The following is a 20,392-nucleotide window of genomic DNA, read 5'->3' as shown; positions in this document are numbered from 1 at the left end:
GTGCTCTCTAAATTGACTTAAACATTTGTGTGTCACCATTAGCCAATATTCACTCTCACATCAACCTAAGTGTGTAATACAACAATAAACAGTGAAGCAAAAACCTCAATGAAATCAAAAAAGAAGGCACAGAATACATTATTAATTACTAATTGTTCGCATTGAGCTCACACCCAGCTTAACTGTTTATTTATTTATTTGTAAATATTTTCTGTCTTTCTTTTCAAGAACTCACCACTCACAGGTGGCACAGCAGAACACCATATTATATTATATTTGTGGTGTTCAGCGTTTTTAGAGGTTCTTGTTTCACTCTACATTTTTAAATGAAGTAAGTTTTTCTTTCTTCTTCTTTTGAACAACTCAGGCCCACATCAGGAATCAGACGATGCAGTCACACGTCATGGTGACTAAACCACCAGACCTTTAAGACGGCCTCAGATTCATTATTCTTTGAAATCCAGAATCATTTCCGACAGCACTCAAAAGCCAAAAGCTACAAAAGTAAGATAAGCCACGTGCTATTTGCACAACATGTTGTAAAACTGATATCATCTGGTACCCAACATCTGCTCACATTAATGATCTCATTGTTAATTTGGACCATAAACTAATGCAGTAAAACAGTTAAAATACACCGGCACTTAATGTGAACAAGTTGCTGGAAGTCAACCTCAGACTAAAGTTTTCTCCTATCCACCAGCAAACCAAAGTGACACAGCACAGGCCACCCGTGTGACAAGGAAATTAATAGCACAGGAGCGGTTGTCGCTGAGTGTCACCATGCCTCATAAGCCCACATAATCCTCCCCGCTGCCATTTGGTGGCACAACACTCAGCCTGGGTGAAGAGGCCATCCTCATTTTTTATCGGCCAATTAGCTCAGAAGAGGGTTACTAATTAGCAGGGCTGGCTGGGAGACAGGCCAGGATCCTGTGGTTGGCCAGCGCTCATGGTCAGAATGTGCTGGTGATGAAGAGGCCTGGGTGCCGTTCCAGAGGGCTGCTCCTGTCTTCGTGGTTATCATGTTTATTCCAGTGCTAAGCAGTGCATACGGGAAAGTTTTGATGACTGCAAGGAAAATGCAAATCCTGAAATCTCTTTTTTTTTTTTTGTTTTTTGCACCCAACTTCAGGCTTGTTTTCTCCTTTGTTTCCTTTGCAAGAATCTTAACTCTGCACCGAGACGGAAAAGACCACATAAAGTGGCAAAGTCACCACGACTGCATCTCTTTAGAGAATCTTGCTTTTTGTTTATGCCTGGGGGACTTTGCTCTTAATTGCCTGCATCTCCAATGGGAATAATGTCTGGCTGCTAAATGACACTTGAAACCACGATTGTGTTAACCGGAGAATGGTGCAACGTGAATGGAGTTCGCTTGAAAAATGCTTGGGTCTTTTTTAATGTATTGCGGGGTTGTTAAGCATTTGTCTTGATTGCAGGTGAGAAGGAGAGGCACAGCAGAGCTCGAGCAGAGACTGCAGTGTTAACTGCCGCCCCATCAAAGGCACCACACACCCCCGTTTATCCTCTGTGTACCAGCTGTTTTGGAGCATTTTGGTCCTGTGTGGTCTCTGGATGACAGCAGCAAAGACTGGGAGTCATTCCAACGTGCTTCACCTCACTCCTTGTGTACACTTCTAATATTTCCATCCCCAAAAATTCCCCTCTTCAGTCTCATGTTGGTCTCTCTCTCTCACAGGACTGTAGCAGGTCTGAGATGTGAGAAATCCCAGCCAGCTGTGACACGCTGGACTGAGCGAGATTGTTATGTAAAATACCCCTTTTTAATCTGCAAAATCAAACAGTCAGGTTTGAATTTCTCCACAAATTAAATCCTGGTGTCAGTGTGAGTACAAACAGGAAATTGCCCCACTTGTGGAGTGAGAAAAGTACAGGAAGTGACTAATTTTACCACACTGGAAAAAAAAATTAGCTCTGTCCAAAGAGAGCCACACTTTCAGATGTTTAGTTTTGTTTATATTAAACACTGGCTGGGAGACACATCTGCATGTTGATCTCATGCTATGTGATTTTTTATAAACCTATAGCAATAAAGTTTCTGAACAAACATCTCCCAATGCCAGTGTGTAAAGTTAGAGTTGAAATGTAAAAAACAAACTGGTGAAATAGTTTGGTCTCGCCCCAGTTTGTGGCTCTCATTTATTGCCATTACGTTTGAGGCACAGTGCTAAACATTCAGTTTTCAGAAAAGTAAATACTCAGCTTTGAAAAACCCAGAAGGTCCTCAAACAACACTTACCACTGTTTTGAAGATATTTCCAGATCCCTCAAAGACTCTTCTAAAGGTAAGGAGAAAAAAACATTCTGTCTGCTGTGCAGTGAAAAACATTTTTAACCAGCTTCCTCTGTAGTTTTCCTCTTCCAAACAGAGATGATGGCCACACATGAAATGTCTCCTTGCTGGACTAATGCAACATGAACTAAAATTATATATATAAAATCTGTACTGTTGCTTTTCACCTTTATATATTTTCAAACAAATAACATGGTGATATTTTCGTTGTGTTTTACAAAAAGAGCAAAAACATTACCGTGATTTCCTCCTCCGTGGATTAGTAAGTACAGTAGCACCTCGCAGTCTTCTGGATCAACCTTCTGAAAAGGTACTTACTTTTTTGGATAATCGGATTGTTATGTCTGGGAGTGAAATATAATAGTGATAAATGAGTGCACAGACTGTGATTACTTTGTTGAAGGGGTAGTAAGTTACCTTGTGTCATGATATGTGGGATTAAAAGGAAAAGACTGTTGCTGGTTTGTAAAATACGTCCTTTGTAAAGCTTTCAATTAAGTTTCCAAGAGGCAGAAAATCTTATTTCTGACCTTCATGTAAACATGACAGGGACAAACATATTCCCTTATTCTCCCTTCCTTATTCTGACAAGAATTTATTCTCAGTAAAGAACAGTTTTTAAAAAAACATTGCTGCAGGGCTGGTTTCACTTATACGTGAACTTATATGTTCTACATGAGGCTATCTCTATCTCTCCATTTAAATTAAAAGATAAGACCATAACCAGCATCTGATAACACAATAATTGTAACAGCTGGACATCCTGAGTGTACAAGCTAAAAAGTTAAGACCTGGATAACCTGTGGACTTACTCCAGTCCTCTTGGCACTGATAAAACGGGTGTAAAGCACTTCCCCTCAGTGACGGCAGACGGCCATGATAAAGACTTGCAAATTCAGGCCGTGGTAAACAAATACCCACGGCTGGAAGGTAATCTGTGGACTCAGGGAGTTTCAGGCAACAGCGAGACAAAACAGCCTTTGAGACTCTTCAGGCTGCTGCTGATCAGTCGCTGATAAACTCTCCTCTGTATGAAGTCACAAGCCGGGCTCCTGCAACGAGAAAGGGCATGTGTGTGTATGAAGGCCAACAAACACTGTATCTCAGGGGTGCAGTGTGTGTGTGTTGTGTGTGTGTTTGGGTCCATGCACCTGGTTTGTACATTCACTTGTGCGGATGTGGTGTGAAAATGGGGTCGCAAATCAAATTCAGTTTACTTTTGTAAAGGCTCGTGAGGTTCCTGCTAAAACCTGAGTTCCACTGATGTAGTGTGTAATCTTGCCTGCATGGTCTCCCAGGGAGTGTGCTCTTCCATTGCAACAATACTGCTTTTATTTGAACAAGACAAAGGGTTTTCCAGCATTCATGTCCAATTTTTACTCTTGTCACCCGTGTTGCTATTTCCCAGTGCAAATTCCTGCAAACTTTGATAGGTTAAGAGTTGAGAGAGACAGAAATATAAACATATTGTAATGGAAGGCTGGTCAAAACACAGGCCGGGCCTCAACCCGAAGCAATGAATTAATTCCATGTAGTTTTCTCTTCTCATAGCTGACAACAGCTAACGGCGCTGTGACAAACAGGCCAGAAGTTTAGCTGAAAGAGCAATGTGACTGATGTAGCCACGGCAAGTGAGTGGGAGTCAATCTGGACTTGGACTTTCTGTTCTCAGACTGCCAGCCTCATGGATTGCTTCAGGCTACTGAATGCTAAATGGTGTAGCCTTGGCTATCCTTTCAAAGTGCTACTCACTCTGTGTGTGGGATGCCTAGTGATCTCCCCATTCTTTATTTATTTAAAGTGACCTTTCGACTCCCGAGCTGAGATTGCTTTGGGCAAACTGAGCTGGGTTTAAATGTTTGGGGGTGTGGGAGGGAGGCCATCGTTTGTTGCCAGGGCCCTGAGCGAACTCCGCTGAAACGCTACAGCTTTAACCCCGGAATTCTACAGGGAAGAGCCGGCTGGCAGGCAGCAGCAAATGAAGCGTTTCAGGTTAGATATGGTGATAGGTTTTTGTCCTCATTAAAACAGAAATCCCTGCCACTGCTTCCTCATTTGTAATCCACTGCAACTCATTCAAGGTGGATTTTGATTTGGGGGATTTGGATGGTGAAAGGCCACTGAAGCCAGGATGAAAAGAGAACACATCTTATAGTTTTGTCTTACGCCAAGCCCTGAAAGAGCAACTTTACATATGCTTTGTCCTCACTTACTTTCCAACTTTGTGATTAAAGACGGTCCTCCATCTTGGCTGAGCAGACTGAAAGTATCATTGCTTATGAAAGGGGGCACAACACATGAAACACCTATTCTCGAGCACACTTGTGGCTGAATGTGCCAATCACTTGAAACATCGGCCCCACTTCAGGGAGCTGAAACATAATGAGTGTCAATATCATTAAATCTGCTGTGCTGATATTAAATCAGTATCATTCAAAGGAGCTCACGCTGGTATCACTGCTTCAGAAAGTGCTGATGCTGCTGTGGGACCTGCTGGCTACAGTACAGTAGGATTCTGCATCCATTCAGAGATTCTCTAATTCCCTCAGGGACTATAGTGCACAGTAATCCACTTAATTTACAATTACCCATGCAAGCCACACTCATATGGAATGATAAATGGACTCGTGTAATCCAACCGATAGAGCTGGTGAGCGGGGAAATCACACCATATACACTATATACGGTCTGATTTCTATCCTTCTTTTATTTGTCTCCATATATACAGCATGTTGTCACACGTATTTGAACTGCTCTCAGTTTAGAACCACATGCAAACATAATTTACAAGTATATATGCTGCACATACCCTATGTATCTCCTCTTCGGCCTCCTATATGAACCTCCTCCCTGTCTTTGAGAAGATGCAGGGGTAAAGCCTGGCTGTGCAGAGCGAATGTTAATGTCTTAACTCCCCTGCCAAAGATCAGAGCGACGCCTGCTCTCTTCGGCCCTTTGAACCCTAACCCAGTTTCCACTGTATCAACCTCTGTCCTCACCACGTCTGTGCTGCTGGCTGCTGGGTATGTGGTGTCGAGGGAGGATTTCTTGGCATAAAGACTGCGAGATACTTGGACACGGGGTTTCACTTAGGCACAGCAAGTCTTTGAGCATCCGTATGCCGATTTGGTAGAGAGAAATCCCACTGAAATTCGCAACAAGGCTAATAACTAAAAATACAGCCTTGAAGTATGTCATGTGACTCGCTTCATATGTTCAGATAAGACATTTTTTGTTTATTTAATATTTACTTTATAGCTTCCTTTAACTAACACCATTTCCCACAAGCCCTTGATCTTTGCAGGCAAAATGGCACAGCTCGAAAAAAGAGGCGAGTCCAAGGGTGAGTCAAGGGGTTGCTGTTAGCTCAGACATGTCTGTAATAACAGCAAGATCCAAAGGAGCAAACACTAAAGCTGAAATAGAGAAAAATGAGTGATGATATGGACAAAACCAAAGTTTGGATGATGCAAGTACCCGCAGTGCTTTCACAGGAGCTATACTTTTTGAATGCTCAGAGTAGTCTAACGATTTTTTTAACTCCGGCAAAAGTTTCTGTTTCTTAAAGTGACTGCTGTAATGGATGGTGATTTGTCTTAGAATATGGAAAGCAAACTCTAGGGACACCATACATGCATAAACTATATAGACTAAAGTATCCAGACACTCCTCTTTATGGGGCTGTTTCTCACTGTTTGGGCCCCGTCCCTTTACTTCCAGTGAAGGGAAATCTTAATGCTTCAGCATACCAAGACATTTTGGACAATGCTATGCTTCCAACTTTGTGGCAACAGTTTGTTGAAGGCCCTTTTCTATTCCAGCATGACTGTGCCCCAGTGCACAAAGCAAAGCTCCATAAAGACATGGTTGGATGAGTTTGGTGTGGAAGAACCTGACTGGCCCACACAGAGTCCTGACCTCAACCCCATCCAACACCTTTGGGATGAACTGGAACAGAGACTGTCAACCCGGCCTTTTGGTCCAACATCAGTGTGTGACCTCACAAATGCTCTGCTGCATGAATGAGCAAAAACTCCCACAGAAACACTCCAAAATCTTGTGGAAAGCCTTCCCAGAAGAGTGGAAGCTGTTATAACGGCAAAGCTTTCTGTCTATTTTGAATGTGATGTCATTAAATCCCCGTAGGTGTAATGGTCAGGTGTCTCAATACTCTTGTCCATTTAGTGTATTGTTGAACGAACCAAAAGAGGGACATTCTAGAGATCCATGTCATAGCTAAAAACACTTTTCGTGATTAATTTTCCTCCCCTCTTTCCTACCCCTCTGCATCACAGTTTTCAGTTCAAGGCAAATCAATCTCTAAATCCCATTCTCACAGTCTGTCTCTCTGTGTCCACACGCCTCCTGACTCCGCTTTGACTCCTTTGCTCCTACAGTTCTCTCACTTTACTTTCCATCACACATTTGATTGGCCCTTTTTTCAGTTTCTAGTCAAAGGTACGCAAATCAATCTCCTCCCTTTCACTTTTTAATCACTGTCTCTTGCTCCTTTTCTTGTTCCTTCTTTCTCTCTGACTTAGCCCCTGACCCTTTGACTAAGTCAGTTGCACTGCCAATACCCCTGCGCTGTCTCTGCTTTGATTCACACATTTTAATTGCCCATTTCCCCATCTCCGGAATTAATGAAATCTTTACTCATACAAAGATTTATTAAGATATTGAGAGGTCAGAGAAAAAATGCAGAGAAGGAAGCAGAAATGAAACAATCCACTTTGTATGTTGCTGAGAACAACAGATGTTGATAGCAACGATTATAGCCAAATAACTCAATCAGTCCTTCCTAACAGAGAATAAATCACAGAAATCTCTCTCAACAAAAGCAAATGAGAAACACATTTTTCTCCCTCTAGTCCCAGACTCATTTGCTGTCCAAAGCCTTTGAGAGAAAGACACTGTAAAAAAAACCCACCCAAGATCAAAGCCCTTTCCTTTGCTCTCTCTCACAACAGTCCTCATGCAGCAAACGACAGAGCTGGGTGACGAGCTGACGGTGGAGAAAAAGATGCGGGGAGAAAGGTTAGAACTACATGTGAGGACATGCTATGACAGCCGCCTTGACTTGACAGGGCAGGGTTAATTATGGATGGCCTCCTCTGTTGGCGTGGGCTCGACACTAAGTCGCAGAGATGACTGAGGCTCGGCTGCCTTCTGGCTGTGCGTTTGGTCTTCTTATGTTTTATTACCGCTGGAGGTTGGGAAAGTTGCACTTAGGGTTTGAAATGAGCTTTCTGACATGAGAAGTTAACAACAGTTTCAGCTGATGTTTTATGGCTGACCCATTTTACTCACAGGTTATTAGCAAAACACATCCTCTGAGGACCATGGAGCTATGTAACCAACCAGGCTGAACAAGAATGTGACAGTGAAACACAGCAATTTCCTTCCTTTGTTAGTAATAAGATAGAAATCTGCATATCCCTAATGGAATAGTCTGGCATTTTGGGAAAAACAATTTGCTTTCTTTGAGATGAGAACATGGATATCAGCCTCATGATGTCTCTGTTACTGTTGCTAAACCTAACTTAGTAAATCTGGAATCAACCTCTGAAGATGACTTATTTATTATGTGTGCTGTTAGTTTAGCTTGCACCTGCACATAAGCAGAAATACAAAGATAAATTCTTCACAAAATTTGTCGCCCCGGCCAACAATTTTGTTGTTTCTGGCAATCACGTGGGCTGACACATATGGTTAGTGAACACAGGTTTTAGTATCTGTCCAGACATGATGGCGCATAACCTAACAAATTCACTGTGAGGGAAAGGATGATTAAGAAAGTTGCGCACCGTTGCCACACGGGGGCCGTCATCGGCAAAAGTCCCAGCACACAAATCTTCTAAATGTCTTCATTTTAGGTTAAACAAACAAGATACAATGTGTTTATAAGTTATAAATAATCTTCAGAGTTGTTGGTAGCCATATTTTTTTTAACTGTGAACAGACTTGTTCTTACTGACTCTATCCAGCAAACTGCGCTATAAGCAGTGATGCTGGACAGACATACTGGCTGGATGGCTCAACACACCTTCCTCTAAAATCCCAAATAGTTGCTTGTGCACTGTTGGTTAGGTAGCCTATGGGAGTAGAGTGTAAATGCTTATAAAACCTTTTAAAATACCCATAGAGCTAATGTTGGAGCAATCAACTGCATGCCTGGAGCCTTAAGTCCTGAGAAAGTAGCAGAGAGAATGAAAACTGATAGTGGACATGGACTAGTTTTGAGTCTGCTTCTTTGCCGCAAAATGTAACATTTTGTAAATTATGTCAAGTAAAACAGATGATAAAGCAGGATATGCTTTAGGGCGTGGCTACCCTGTGAGCGACTGACAAGCCGCTGCCACAGCGTGGCCACAGGAGCTCAGTCAGACCCATTCAGGATGGAGGCGTAGCAATACATATCCCCGAGGCTTCAAAACAGCAGTGCACAAACCAATGGGTGACGTTACATTAGGTTTACACTCTGTGGTGAAGGAAGTAAAGCAGCTGCAGAGTCCAAACCACACTACCTCCAAAACACACCCTTTGTACATGATGCTACAGTGGCAGAGGAAGCCAATAAATCACAGCAGATCAAAAATAAACTGAAAACAGTATTGAAGGTAGCAATTTTAGCAGGTTTGAGACAAAAACATATAAATGTGGACATTAGCAAACATCAAAATGTAGCTTTTTGTCTGTTCTGTGAGCAAACCAGCCCAAAAACCTTATTCGGAAGTCCAGCTTCCTTCACGTCTGGCCTTCAGGTTCATGCTGTGGCTGCAGCTGGATATACTCCTGTGCTAACTTTGTTGTTTGTCAAGTCAAGCCATAAATGGATGAAATGTTATAAACTTGGCCAAAGAAAAAGCAATTTCCTTCCTGTGCTTTATCTCCCTCTACTCTGCTTTTCATTTTGCTGCTACATGTTCTGTCAATCAGGGACGCCGAGCTGACACAAACTCACTTGCACTGATTTCTTAGAGGATGTGCCTCTGAAGGATCTGTTATGTTCCCACGTTATTGTTGAGGCCTGGCAGATTCATGAACATTCGACTGCTCAGATGCCATAATTAGCCTGGTCAGACAAGCAAGCAATCTGAAGTGGTTCTTTCTTCTTTTTAAGAGATCTTGTTTTTTTCAGAGAGGTATGGATTGGAATAAAAGGATGTCAGCATGAAACAAAAGAAAGCCTGGAACATTTAGTCGATTTGCTGTCCTGACCTGGCGAGGAGAAAGTTACTCAAGCCAGAAAAGTACTGGATTTGTCTCTGTTGTCTTCTGGAGTGTAGGAAGTTATTTGCCTGCTGCGTCTATGTGTAGGGAAATGGGGAGGGGGGGTAGTTTTTGCTTTGTCATGGGGAATGCGATGATTCATGCTAAAAGAAGCCTAACATCTGGCCTCATTAATCATTTCTTTTCAAGTCTGGGTTTTCAGGGAATACTTTTCTCTTTTCATCACGTCCTCGCCCCCCCCCCCCCCCCCCCCCCCCATCTGCACTGCTTGTCATCTGTTGACATTCTGGCATGCCTCATCACCCATATCACTCCTCCCCCCTCATTTGCTCCCTAATTTGTTTAGATGGCAAAAGAAAGAGAGGGATGAGAATTAGCAAGGCCAAGGTGGGGAGGAAGAAAAGAAAGACAAGAGAAAGTGGGGGGAGGGAGGAGGGAGCAACAAAAAAAGAAAAAGAGGAACTCTGGAGTTGCAAATCAAGTTTGGTGAAATCGGTTTGCATGCTGTTTAACAGTCAGGGAGTTTCTCATTAGTCACCGAGTTCTGAGTGAATGCAGTGACACATCCACATTAATGCTACATGCTACACTGCCCGGGGCTCACCAACACAATGATAAGAACAACATTTTCCATTCACTGTGATGACAAAGTCCCACACTCAACACCCGTCAAACGTTTACAGGAAATTGCTGTTTTCCCACTAAGTTCCCACGACTGCTGTCATGTCAAGTGACGTGTTACTTTGTCTTTATTACATTTTACGGCAATCCTAAGGGATGTGCTCTTCATAATGCTGACGCAGAGAGAGATTTACTGTTTGTAATATCAGTAACAATAAAAGACAAAACTGCGGATCGCATTCAAGAAATAAAGCAGGGTGAACAGACAGATCAAAACATGTCACATTTTGATAAACTAAAACTAGGGGACCCTGAAAAATGCTTGACAAAGTATTTTAGGTCAAGCATGAAAGTGCATTCTTGGCCTCTGGGGTAGTAGTTTTTATGGAGTTGGAAAAAAAAACCATCTTATGGTCTTCCTCAAGGGATTTTGCTCAGTTGATAAGAAGATACTGAAGAAGATACTGTAGAACCATGTCCAAGACAAACTCCATCAGCTAAAGAGATTGTAAGTTGTGGCTGAAAGATCTGGAAAAAAGTTAGTAAAGCACGATTCAGTCACTGTTCTAAGTCAAACCTTTGATTACAAGCTGATTACATTCACTTACTGAACGTGAATTAATTGTGCACTTAAGGTTAAAAAAATAAAACAACCAAACACCACGAAGAAGATAAACCAATTAAAAAGAGCCAAAACATTCAGTGCCAAATTTACGACGAGCAGCAAGCACAAAAAGTCCTTTTCAGTGTGGCCTCATTTGGCAATTTTCTTTGGCAAAGAGGACCAGCAAGTTGCTAGTAAAAGCTCACGGACACTTACTGAAACACATATGCTGAACACAGAAGAGCCAGCAGAATATAATCAGTATGATCTCTATGATACGGACTGAGAAGAGAACTGTTGTCACTCAAAACACCTCTTCATGAAGACATTTGACGTGAAGAACAGGAGCTGGATATGTAAACAACTGATAAAGTAATAAGGTCTGATAAGGTAGTTTTGATACTCCTTCCTGCGTCAGGTTTATGGATGGGAAAAGCCAGATGTCGCTCTCACATGGCAGTGAGGTAGAGCGTCCATCTAAAGCCTGACGATCACTTTGTGTGCTTGCACAACAGGATATGCGCGAGGCTGTTTTACAGAACCAGAAGCAGGGCCTCGTGGCGCAAATAAGATAAGATGAACTTTATTGATCCCGCAGTGGGGAAATTCACCTGTTGTGGCAGCTCACAAGGACAGCAAGAGGAGTGCAAAAAGCAAAGAGTGTGCAAAAACAGTTACAAGAGAGTGTAGAGGTAAAATAAATTAACAATATACAAGGTAAGTAAAAATAGTACACTATAACGCTATACACAAGTCCTCGTAAGGGAAGAAAGAGGACTAGACCATAGAATTATACAGTCTAACAGCAGCGGGAATGAAAGACCTGCGGTAGCGCTCCTTCCTACACTGAGGGTGTAGCAGTCTGCCGCTGAAGGAGCTGCTCAGAGCCTCCACTGTCTGATGCAGAGGGTGAGAGGTGTTGTCCATGATGGATGTCAGCTTGGCTAACATCCTCCTCTCACCCACCTGCTCCACGGAGTCCAGTGGGCAGCCCAGGACAGAGCTGGCCCTCCTGACCAGCTTATTTAGTCTCTTCCTGTCCCGGTCCGTGCTGCCCGGTCCCCAACAGACCACAGCATACTGAATAGCAGAGGCTACCACAGAGTCATAAAAAGTCCTTAGTGTTGGTCCTTTGTGAGAGCAAGGTGCTTCCAAACTTCAACAAACCTCCTCCTTCCTCTCCATTTAGTGACCGCTGTGGAGCTTGCGATCATATCACACGATCTGAAACGCATTAAAGACTGACTGTACACACACACTAATTCCCTTGTGTTCACACCAAACATGGAGCAAAAGTTTCGCAACGCGATTATATACAGCGTCAATGCAAAGTGTAATCATGTGAGCTAAAAATATTCAACTTGAGTAGAAAACCTGAGCGTGCCGCAGGGCTTCGCAGAGGGTTGACTGCTGTAATGAGTCTCACTTTGTCCCTCTCGACTGCTGACTGGATGGAAAATGTACTTCATGGACGTAGGGAGGACAGGGGAAAAAGAAGACACTGGAGGGAAATAACCTCGTCTCCGGTGAGCGATGAGTTCATCAGAGGCGACACCTCCCCTCGGCGCTCGTCGTTGCTTGTTAGCTTACGGCTAATGTGCAATAAAGTATTCTGGCTGTTGAACTGTATTAAAGGAGAAAGATGGTTAATTGCTGAGTCTCATTCCCTGGTAATCAAACACTGACACTTTGCGTTGGTGATGAACATCATCAGCGGTTTCTGGAATTGTTTGTGAACATAAATAATAATTGAAGGGAATTGCTCCCATCTGCTGTTCAGAACATTGAAATCTTCCAGGACACGTCGACCAGTACCAGAAACTCCGACTGAAACGTGTGGCGTGGTTGAACACGCCAGAACTACATGGTCACTAATGAATCTTTGCACCTGTAGTTGGCAGTGATTTTCTTGAACGCTGCCTTAATCACCGGGTCTCAGATCTTTCATCAATAAATCAATCTCTATGGAAAGCTTGCAGTAAAACTTGGGATGTGGAATCTTATGTAACCCTCAAGAAGCTCAACAGTTTTCCTCTTGACTTCAGTAACAGCAATTCATAACGGGCTGAAAGAGTTCTCAGAAGAAAGACACAGCTGATTGGACACTTTGAATTAACATATTGTAAGATATTGCCATCATTTGTTTCGATATGTGACTAAATCATATGTTTACCCAAACCTGCCCGTGAGGTAAGAAGATGAATGCGCAGGTTATTTTCAGGCACAACGTGGAAACGTCTGTCGTGAAATCGGGGGGGACAGTTTCTGTTTTCCATTGTATGACAAATTCAGATATTTGCATGAACGGGCTCAGCATCTATACAGTCCATTACACTGAAATCAAATCAAAGCAGAAAGGCGTGCAAAAACAAAGAAACACACACGCACGCACACATATGGACAAGGACTCATCCAATTAAGTGAATTTAATGCAATGTGAACAAAAGCCTACACCGCAGACAAAGTATACACATTGAAGCCATTAGCACTTACATAACTGTGGTGTTTGCCGAGTTAAAACAAACCCCAGTTTGATGTTGCTGTGCAGTGCATCAGCCTCTTTTCGAAGGAGCTGCATGCCACAAGTACATGCAAGAGTAAGAGATATCATCAAGCACTCACAAACTAATAGCCTCTGCACTTCGGGTGATAAATTATGGGCTTGAACGCTTAGATCCACAGATTGTCTCTTTGATCAAAACATCAATTCAAAACGCATTTACAGCCAACCTAAACTGTGTTGTGCCGAGTTTGGCACTGAGTGAAAACAAGTCTTCAGATCAGAGAAGATAAGGTCTTGACAAGTCGCGCAGTCTGATGAAAGGAGAGTCAATCTCTTTTTGTTTATACAGCAGGTCTGTCAAGCTCTGGGTTTCTCCACAGGTTGAAATGGTTTGTGACAGACAGATGTTATTTACAGATTGCATGTGGAGGCCTTTTCTGTCTTTAGCATGTCCAGCTAATGAGCTTACTCCCTCCAGGAGTGACCTCGGGTTACTTCCAAGGTCAAGGAGCACATCGTTAACACTTATAACTTAGGCTTCTTTAATAAAAGCCCTGTTCACAAAGTGCTTGAAAATACAGACAAAACAATCAAAACAGTTCAGATGAATCAGTCTGATAATTTCCTTGTTAATATCGACCTAAGCTGTTTACGCTGTAATGCGAGAATGATGCTGTGTCATTATTTCTATTTATTCTATGTGGATAATAAACCACTGAGGATGCTGACTTTTGGCTTCAGCCTCAACGTCACGTATGCAGCCATCAAGGGCTTCAGGTGATTGTCGTCAGTTGTAGCATGCTCAACCAGCTCTTAATGTTAGCCAGCGAATCTGGAATCAACAGCTGTCATTTCAGCTGGCGAAGCCGGTTGTTTGAGTTTCTGTCATCATATCAAATCAAGTGCTGCTTCAAGGATAGTTTCAAGTGGTGCATTTGCAGTGTTTTCGTCATCACTTGCAGTATTTGGTCAACGTGGCTGAACCAATCTGATACCAAAAAAAACGTACCATGTACACTATATAGACAAAAATATTAGGACATCACACCACATTCTAAATGTGTGCGCATCCACATGGAGATAGTCCCCTCTTTGCAGCTATAAAAGCCTCCACTCTTTTGAAGATTTTGGAGTGTTTCTTTGGGAATTTTTTGCCCATTCATGCAGCAGAGCATTTGTGAGGTCACACACACTGATGTTGGACCAAAAGGCCTGGCTCTCAATCTCTGTTCCAGTTCATCCCAAAGGTGTTGGATGAGGTTGAGGTCAGGACTCTGTGTGGGCCAGTCAAGTTCTTCCACACCAAACTCATCCAACCATGTCTTTATGGAGCTTTGCTTTGTGGACTGGGGCACATCAGAAACATTACATTTTTAGCAACCACTGATGAGAGATGACTTGGGCCAGTCAAGGACTGCTAGACTGTTAGCTTTGTTTATTTAGGCCCAGAGAACTACAGATCAAAGACTCTCACACTAATTTCCTGAGAATATTATCCATAATGCTCTCTGCTTTAAATCACCTGGCCTTGGTCTGCCATAAACCACTGTGAAGTTGGGATTCTTCCAAATCTGAACATTTGGTGTTGCCTTTAATCAAAATGCCAGATGAAAATAAGGAAGGAGAGGAGGCGAGAAAAACCAACAGATAATAAATAAAGATAAAAGAGGAGAGCGCAGACAGAGTAAAGAGGAGAGTGTGGATAAACGAGCAGCAGTGAAGTTAGTCAAAGTTTATCTCCGTCCAGGCCTGAATGTCTGCTGAGCTGAGATCAGTGTAGAGAGAGGAAAAGATGACACAGATGAGGAAAGAGAGACAGAGATAATTTTAATTGTCATGTAAATGTCTGAACCAGGCTATCTTACTGCGATAAAGGTCAGAAAAAGAGAAAACAAAACTTAATTAGAGCTAAGTCTCTCGTCTGTGTCAAATATCTAAACATCGTCAGTGTAGTCTGTGGATTATCCTGAGGATTTATTTTTCTTAAATGGGATATTGCTGTTGATTTGATTTGATTTTTTTAACTTTTTAGTGCTTTGAGGCTCACAAACAAGTTCCATTTACCTTCGTTATAGTGGGGCAATGGCAGAAATCGCCGAAAGGGTTTCTCACATTCCAGTGATGGAAGATCATTCAGTGCCTTTCCTTAAGTGAAAGTAGCAACACCGGGTTTGGTAAATTCTGCATTCAAACGATGAGCAGAAAGTTCTTAAAGTATCAAAACTAAAAGTATTCATCAAGCAGAAAATGGCTTCTTTGATGATGTTTTATTGTATGATTAAGTCATAAAAAATATTTGTATTTTAAATTCAAGTCTGTCATCAGTGTCAAAGTGGTCAGCGTTCAAAGCGCCAACATCCCACAGCTACAGACCACAGTGACAAACAACAAGAGACACAAGGCAGACGTGTCTCAGCAGATAACCAAAGACTCAGAACAGCCTCATCAATAGTAACACTTATAATGAATAAAAAGAAGAACTGCAAAAGTCAAGAATCACAATATCTTAAAAACATGTGAAATATCTCAATGAAAAGAATGATACGGTGGAGGGAGTGTGCAAAACGACTGACTCAACTGTAGTGAATATAACAGAGTGATTACTGAGTAGAAGGCTGACTACAAGTGACACGTCTGAAGGCAATTAGAAACAGGCAACATGAAATGAAACCAAAACAATTAATAACTGTCATACACATGAAGTAACGTATGTCAAAAACACAAGCTGTATCTCTACAAACAAACAAGCAAGTATCATATCGTATGACACTGGAGAGTTTAACATCTGGGACTTTTCTAATCATCCTGTGGATCACAACTACGACTAGTACAAAAGAGGGTGTGACCTTCAGACTGAAATACGGCTTGAACTCCTTGCTCTTTCTTTCAAAATCTTCTCTAACAAATAAGGAGTCAGAGGCCCAGGCTTTTTTAATAAACTTGCTGTTCCTGTTCCAATCATTGGCAGTCATACTGTTACCCCAACACACCACAGAACAAACTCCTGTTGCTAGGAGCCATGTGAACGTTGAAATGTGCAAGTCAGAAAATCATGTAAGCAGCAAGTGTGTGAGAGTCTGAGTGCCACATGATTATGGCAAAGAGGCAAAGAGAAGTGGGCTTGGGTGAGTAGATAGTGCAGAGACAGAGGACAGAGTGTGTCAATGTTTGCTTGGCTGACAGACAAGGAAGACGAGTAAGAGCGAGAGAAATACACGAGCCAGAGTGCATTTTGAGGACAGCTGGTTTGTGCAAGGTAAACACACAGATTCTGAGAAGATCTTGTAAGTGTCAGGGGCTTTTTCTCAGAAAGATGCTCTGTGCATTTAATTCTGCGCATTTGGTAATTTCTTCATATCTACCTTTAATATCGGACGTGTAACTTTAACTACAGTTATCTACATACATCTATTTGCAGATGCAAGTCTGCAGAAATTGCTTCATCGCTGTCTCTCTCTGCCTCCTCTCGCTGACCCCCCCTTTGCCTCAGTCTGCTCTGAGTTTGAGCTTGCCTGAACAGCATGTCAGGTATCAGCCTAATACATTCCATCTACCAACAGCCCTGCAAGCTCACATTTCAAGGATTTCCAAACTGATTAATCCTTGACAAATTGTCAGAAGTGAAGCAATGCAAGGCAGACATGTCCCTCATCCAAATCTTGTCAGGTCATACAGTCGATTCAAATTAAGGTCATTAGGGTTATTATACACTTTGTAGCACATGCCACAGTGTAAGGGAATTCTAAGGAGGGAAAAATGTGGAACTAATTCTTTAACCTCCACTGACAGTCAATTAAAGTGAAGTATTTGGAGGTGAAGGGGGAGAAGGCCAGCGAAAAACCAGAGGAGCTGGTCGCGAAATGCTGCTTGCTTCTCAGGACTGTGTGTCTGACCAGAGCAGGTAAGGGAAGGAGAAGCAGAAGGTAAAAGACTATAAGACGACAAACTGTATCACTGAAAATTCACAGTGTGTGAGTGTGTACGCCTAAGGCAGGAGGTGGTTGGGGGTTTCCACTGAGGGAAATGAATCTGAGACTGGCCTCACAGTAAATGAGGAAAAACAAACAAAAACATATTACAACTGACTGACGGTGGACTAATAAAGTGCAGAGCTGCACCGGAAGGGATGAGAGGTAAACAGCTTATTGAGCATTTGTAGTAGTTTAATGACCCCGTAGTCTAAATTACACTCAGTGTCATCCACAGGAAAACAAACACAAAAGCTCATTAAGGCAAAATTGTGAAAATGAAATAGAAACAGACCCCAGTAATGGGGTCAAGGTCTGGTATTATTAAAAAACTTATATATGGGTTTCAGTATAAAAACAGCAGTCTGTGCATTCCTTGTGGTGCCATTATTTCTGCCAAAGCCAAATGCACTTCACCAGCTGGGACGCCGAAAGTTGATAGGGAGATAAGCTGAAGTTTTCTTACCTGATAGAAGACAGAACTGTCAACTGGTTACACTTCGTTTCTTCAGTCTGACATTGCCTGCACTCTAACCGATTTCTGAGGTGGAGGAGAATTCGATTTTCCTGAACCAATTACTCGAGACCAAAGTATTCACCTGAATCTAACGTCATTTTAAGTCGACAGTGATGCATAGCCGTGCCAACATACTGTTTTCTCCCCCTGAGGTCTAAAGACCTCACTTTAACATAGTGAAAGGGTCTGGGATCTTTTCTAAACCCAATCAAGTAGTTTTGGCACCTAAACCTAACCAAACTGCAACTGAAAAGTATAAACAATTGGTTTCAAATTGGATTCAAAAGTCCAGATGCAGATGAAGGGTTTTCACAAAGGGTGTAACTTTTAAATAGCATATAATAGACCTTAAACTGTCACTTTTTTTTTTGTTTTATCAGACACTGCTTAATCTGAACCTGAACCAAACAAAATAAAGAGACAGTGAGTAATTTAAATAAGACTGGTTCCCAAAGACATGCATATAAGGGACTTTCAGAGGCTTTTAACCTGAATGTAAATGTGCACTCCAGTAAGATTAATGTTATGTAAAGAAGCTAGCAGCTGTTACCTGGGCAGGGATCTTGCCATGTTAATGCCAGGGCTCACCTACTTGACCAAGTTCCACCAAAACATGTTCAGTCTTGACACTATTTTACATTGCTGCATTCTGGGTTTTGTGCCACCCAAGAAGATTGTGGCTTAAAGAAATACAAACATGCCAGAATGAAAATGGTTGTAAATCAGATGTCAGATTTGAAAAAAGATAACTTTGGAGGTACCTAAAGCTATGTTCCTCAAGGTTGTTTCTGGACCAGTTTCTCCACTAAACACAGCAAATCCTTACTGATATTAAAACAGATCAAGTATTGACTTGGCAGCAATGCCCAGAGGGGCCTACATCTTTTCACACCAAAAACACCCCAAACAAAAAAACAACAAAAGACCACCTTTCTGGAGTAAGTAAATATTTTTAGGCCTGGTCAGGTGCCAGGTGCAACATCACCCCGCTGTGTCTCACTGTAAGTAAACTAAAAGTAAACTTATACATATTTTGGGCAACGTCAAGGTTTTGCCACCTAATGGTTAAGCAGGAACAAGCTGACCTACATGCAGTAAATGGAGCGGTTCTTTGTATCTGCAATTAATCATAGTGAGTGCTAACAAAGTGCTGCTGTCCCAAGTACTCAGATAAGGGAAGGCACAAGCAATTATTATAGGTGTTGTGTGGAGCTAGCATCATATTCCCACTGAGGGTTGAAGTGTGTGTGTAAGGTGGGAGGATGTTCACCTTTCTCTTTGCATGGCAGCTCAATGGGAAGATAAAGGGAAATGTTGATAAATAATGCTTCATCTCTATCTTTCTGCCTGTCTGTCTTCATATGGTATCTTTTGAAAGCCTATCATTCTACCACACCTGTCTGTAACCTGGCACACCCACCTACTTTCCCGGCTGAACTTCAACAGGAGCTACAGTTTTCGGCACCTAAAATGATTTCATTTCACCCATACTGCACTTATGTCATTGTACATTTAGTGTCTCATGGGATGTTTGCTGTGTTATTGTTTCACTATGCCGTTGCTGCCGTTTTGCTGTTTGATATGCAATGGTGCATTTGCACAAGTGCTGTCACAATGCGTGAGGGTTGCTCAAAGTGAATGCGTGGGTGGGCGTGTGAAAAATGAATGCTTTTTTGAATGCATGAACGCTATTGTGAGTGAGTATGTATCATCAAGAGGGGAAGGCCTGAAATGTTGATCTAACCTTGTGCCCCAGCTGTTTTCATTCCATATTCAGTAGAGTTTAATATTGAGGGACTCTGAGCTGTCAAAACACATCAGAGTGATAACGTATATTCTGGTACAATGTGCTTGGTTGCCTGTGAGGCACTTTTTTCCATGCTGAGAGGTATGTTGGTGGTAATATCTCTCACAGTGGATGTATGGGTGGAAAGATCAGAGGTCTGTTCTTATTTAACTGAACGCACGGTCAGCTTTTGTTTCCTCCTTTTGGGTCTGTTGTTTTCCACCCCTTTTATTTTCCAGCCCGGCAATTGTGAGGTATTTTGCCTCATTGCAAAACCCAGAAGAGTAATCCAACAGTTTAGCAATGCACTGCCACATCATAACCGGCATGGTGGATTTGAGTATCCAAACCTGGTGGCTGCATCACTTTCACATTCAGTTGTGTTATGCTAGCAGCAGCTAATGTAGCCTGAAGATGCTAACCTCAGTTTTATTTTTCTATTTTCAAACTTCTTCCAAAGGCCAAACACTAGAGTCAACACTGTATGTCTAATGAAAAGTGTTAAAATGACAACTGAGTAGCTGAGTGAAAAAAGTATATCCAATCTCATGTTGTGTTTTCAACCATTGCTTTGGCGGTCGGCCGTTACAGAGCACACTGACAAATGAGGCGAATTGGACAGTCAGCATTAAAAAACTCAAAGGTTCCACCTCACCTCCACAGTTCCCCGATTCACTCCCATTAACCTCCCTCCCTCCCTCCCTCAGAGGCTCGCGGCAGTCTTCGACCTCCATGACTCCAGCCTCCCGCTATCCAAAAACCATGTCCTCATTTTCGACTCCCTGATGCCTGGAACCACAACCTGCGAAACCTGTGGTACCTATAAGGCTCTCTGTTTCCTGC

At 42.3% G+C, this 20,392-nt stretch overlaps 1 protein-coding gene across 3 annotated transcripts in view; it reads right to left on the bottom strand.

Annotated features, from left to right (window-relative positions):
- Positions 1-2,633: 2,633 nt before the first annotated feature.
- samd12 (sterile alpha motif domain containing 12) overlaps positions 2,634-20,392 on the bottom strand; it is a 120,575-nt gene continuing 102,816 nt past the window's right edge. Inside the window, exon 6 of one of the 3 annotated variants that reach the window (XM_046417431.1) lies at positions 2,634-3,369. In XM_046417431.1, the coding sequence (XP_046273387.1) occupies positions 3,323-3,369 (47 nt within the window). In that variant the 3' untranslated portion in view covers positions 2,634-3,322. The remainder of the gene's footprint in view (positions 3,370-20,392) is intronic. The other 2 variants (XM_046417432.1, XM_046417435.1) reach the window with 2 other exon arrangements.

This window comes from Scatophagus argus, chromosome 17 (genome assembly GCF_020382885.2).
Source record: "Scatophagus argus isolate fScaArg1 chromosome 17, fScaArg1.pri, whole genome shotgun sequence".
Classification (NCBI taxonomy): Eukaryota; Metazoa; Chordata; class Actinopteri; family Scatophagidae; genus Scatophagus; species Scatophagus argus.
Note: the sequence above shows the minus strand (reverse complement) of the source record. Positions and strands in the feature narration are given on the sequence as shown.